General features: G+C 41.6%; 1 protein-coding gene across 1 annotated transcript in view; it reads right to left on the reverse strand.

Moving 5' to 3' along the window:
* Positions 1-329: 329 nt before the first annotated feature.
* Positions 330-3310, reverse strand: part of col9a3 (collagen, type IX, alpha 3) — a 169618-nt gene continuing 166637 nt past the window's right edge. Inside the window, exon 32 of the mRNA XM_043710900.1 lies at positions 330-1323. Within this exon, the coding sequence (XP_043566835.1) occupies positions 1139-1323 (185 nt within the window). The 3' untranslated portion in view covers positions 330-1138. The remainder of the gene's footprint in view (positions 1324-3310) is intronic.

Genomic DNA, 3310 nt, shown 5'->3' on the forward strand with positions numbered 1-3310 from the left:
TTCCCCATTGTACTATTTTGCTTTTTCCACTTTTTGATATCAATTTCTTTTCCGGTCCTTGGGCTCACCACTGATTTTTCTTTTGACTTTCTTACGAAAGTTATGTTTGAATCTGGTTCCAATGCCCTTTCAGGTTGCAAATTCCAGATCACTAATTTGATGTGCTTAAAAAAAAATCTCATCTTCCTCTTAATATACAAGCTGATGTTCATATATACATAGGACTGCCTTCTTGTCTGAGCTGGAACTTAGTTTATTGTCAATTGCTGGGACTGAGTTAAGTTTTCTTTTTTTCTGAAAAGTGGCTTTATTCATTATCTTACAACAGATGGTGGTAACAGCTTTATTTTACAGACAACAGGCACCCACAATTAATAAATATTATTTTAAAATCAAGGATACTAATTGGTTACCGTTCATTGTGGATGCAGGAGTATGACAGGGATTTATTAATTTATGGAAAATGTTACAAAATGGGACAGAATATAGTAACAACAAGCCATAAATTGTTACTTAGAATTCACAAAAACTTGTAATTTCCACAAAAAAATTATTAAACTAGGAAAAATGAACATTCAGGAAAGAGAAAAAAATGTGGGCACAAATACTATAAATCTCATTTGTCGATAACACTGGTTACTTAAATGTCTGAAATTTAGAGTTGCTGGTTTTAAATTTAGGGTACTATACAAAACACTATAACCATTAGATTTATATCATATGTACAGTGTAACCCCTCACAGTTCAGATGTTGTAACACCAATAATTACAATAGGGTGTGTCTAATTGAGGTAAGCATTTCTAATTAATAGTATTTTGTAAGAAACAATGAGAGCAAATGGAGGAGCCAAACTAAAGAAATAAGTATTTTAAAAAACGGAACATTCGAACCAGAAAAGGCAGATAGTCTTTACAGATCTCAAACAGAATTGGAAAAATGATGAAGGAACATATGGTAAAAAGCAAAGTGTCTGTTTTTAGCACCTTCTCAAACATATTTATAAGACATTTAGATATCAGGAGCCAAAATGTTGATAAATTGTCCTTGATTTTGTTGTCTCTTTCGATTCACTCAATCTCAGGAGGAACTGGGCTTCGTTTCAAGTTATCTTCTTATTTTCTTATGTGATCACACTCTTCATGACTTTTTAGGAGACCCTGATTTTACTGCTGCAATAGCTCCCTGGCAGGCCGAGGTATCGCAGATTCCTGGTGTTCCCATAGCGCCATTTCTTCCAGGTCGTCCTGACTCTCCTGGAGGGCCTGGGTCCCCTTGTGCTCCATCTCGCCCATTCTTACTCAGTCCCATGACTCCTGGGGGCCCTATAAATGAGAAATAGAGTCATTGAGATGTAAAGCAGGGAAACAGACCCTTCGGTCCAACTCATCCATGCCGACCAGATATCCCAACCCAATCTAGTCCCACCTGCCAGTACTCAACCCACATCCCTCCAAACCTTTCCTATTCATATACCTATTCAGATTCCTTTTAAATGTTGCAATTATTCTAGCCTCCACCACTTCCACTGGCAGCCCATTTCAAACACGTACCACCCTCTGCGTGAAAAGGTTGTCCTTTAGGTCTCTTTTATATCTTTCCCCTCTCACCGTAAACCTATGCCCTCTAGTTTTGGACTCCCCCACCGCAAGGAAAAGAGCTTGTCTATTTACCCTATTCATGCCCCTCATGATTTTATAAACCTTTATAGGGTCACCCCTCAGCCTCTGACACTCCAGGGAAAACAGTCCCAGCCTATTCAGCCTCTCCCTATAGCTCAAATCCTCCAACCCTGGCAACTTCCTTGTAAATCTTTTCCGAACCATTACAAGTTTCACAACATCCTTTGGATAGGAAGAAAACCAGAATTGCATGCAATATTCCAAAAATGGACTAACCAATGTCCTGTAAAGCTACAACATGACCTCCCAACTACTATACCCAATACTCTGACCAATAAAGGAAAGTATACCAAATGCCTTCTTCACTATCCTATCTACCTGCGACTCTACTTTCAAGGAGCTATGAATCTGCACTCCAAGGTCTCTTTGTTCAGCAACACTCCCTAAGACCTTACCATTAAGTGTATAAGTCCTGATAAGATTTGCTTTCCCAAAATGCAGCATCTCGCATTTATCGAAATTAAACTCCTTCTGCCACTCCTCAACCCATTGGCCCGTCTGGTCCAGATCCTGTTGTAATCTGAGGTAACCCTCTTCACTGTCCACTACACCTCCAATTTTAGTGTCATCTTCAAACTTACTAACTATACCTCTTATGCTCACATCCAAATACTTATATAAATGATGAAAAGTAGAGGGCCCAGCACCGATCCTTGTGGCACTCCACTGGTCACAGGCCTCCAGTCTGAAAAACAACCCTCCACCACCACCCTGTGTTCTACCTTTGAGCCAGTTCTGTATCCAAATGGCTAGTTCTCCCTGTATTCCGTGAGATCTTACCTTGCTAACCAGTCTCCCATGCGGAACCTTGTCGAACACCTTACTGAAGTCCATATAGATCACATCTACCACTCTGCCCTCATCAGTTCTTTTGTTACTTCTTCAAAAAACTCAATCAAGTTTGTGAGACATGCTTTCCCATGCACAAAGCCATGTTGACTATCCCTAATCAGTCCTTGCCTTTCCAAATACATGTATACCCTATTCCTCAGGATTCCCTCCAACAACCTACCCACCACCAACATCAGGCTCACCGGTCTATAGTTCCCTGGCTTGTCCTTACCACCTTTCCTAAATAGTGGCACCACATTAGCTAACCTCCTGTCTTCTGGCACCTCACCTGTGACTATCGATGACACAAACATCTCAGCAAGAGGCCCAGCAATCACTTCCCTTGCTTCCCACAGAATTCTTGAGTACACCTGATCAGGTCTGGGGATCTATCCACTTTTATGCATTTCAAGACATCCAGCATTTCTTCATCTGTAATATGGACATTTTTGCAAGGTGTCACCATCTATTTGGAGAAAGTGAGGACTGCAGATGCTGGAGACCAGAGTTGAAAAGTGTGGTGCTGGAAAAACACAGCAGGCCAGGCAGCATCCGAGGAGCAGTGGAATCGACATTTCGGGCATAAGCCCTTCTTCAAGAATGAGGCTGGTGTGCCAAGTGGGCTGAGATAAAAGGGCTGAGATAAAAGGGGAAGGGAATTTGGGGGAGGGGCGCTGGGAATACGATAGCTGGAACCCTCCAACCACACGGGATGGATATAGATTTCTCCAGCTTCCTCATTTCCCCTCCTCCCACCTTATCTCAGTCCCAACACCCAGATTCAGCACCGCCTTCTTGA

This window comes from Chiloscyllium plagiosum, chromosome 20 (genome assembly GCF_004010195.1).
Source record: "Chiloscyllium plagiosum isolate BGI_BamShark_2017 chromosome 20, ASM401019v2, whole genome shotgun sequence".
NCBI classification, from domain to species: Eukaryota; Metazoa; Chordata; class Chondrichthyes; order Orectolobiformes; family Hemiscylliidae; genus Chiloscyllium; species Chiloscyllium plagiosum.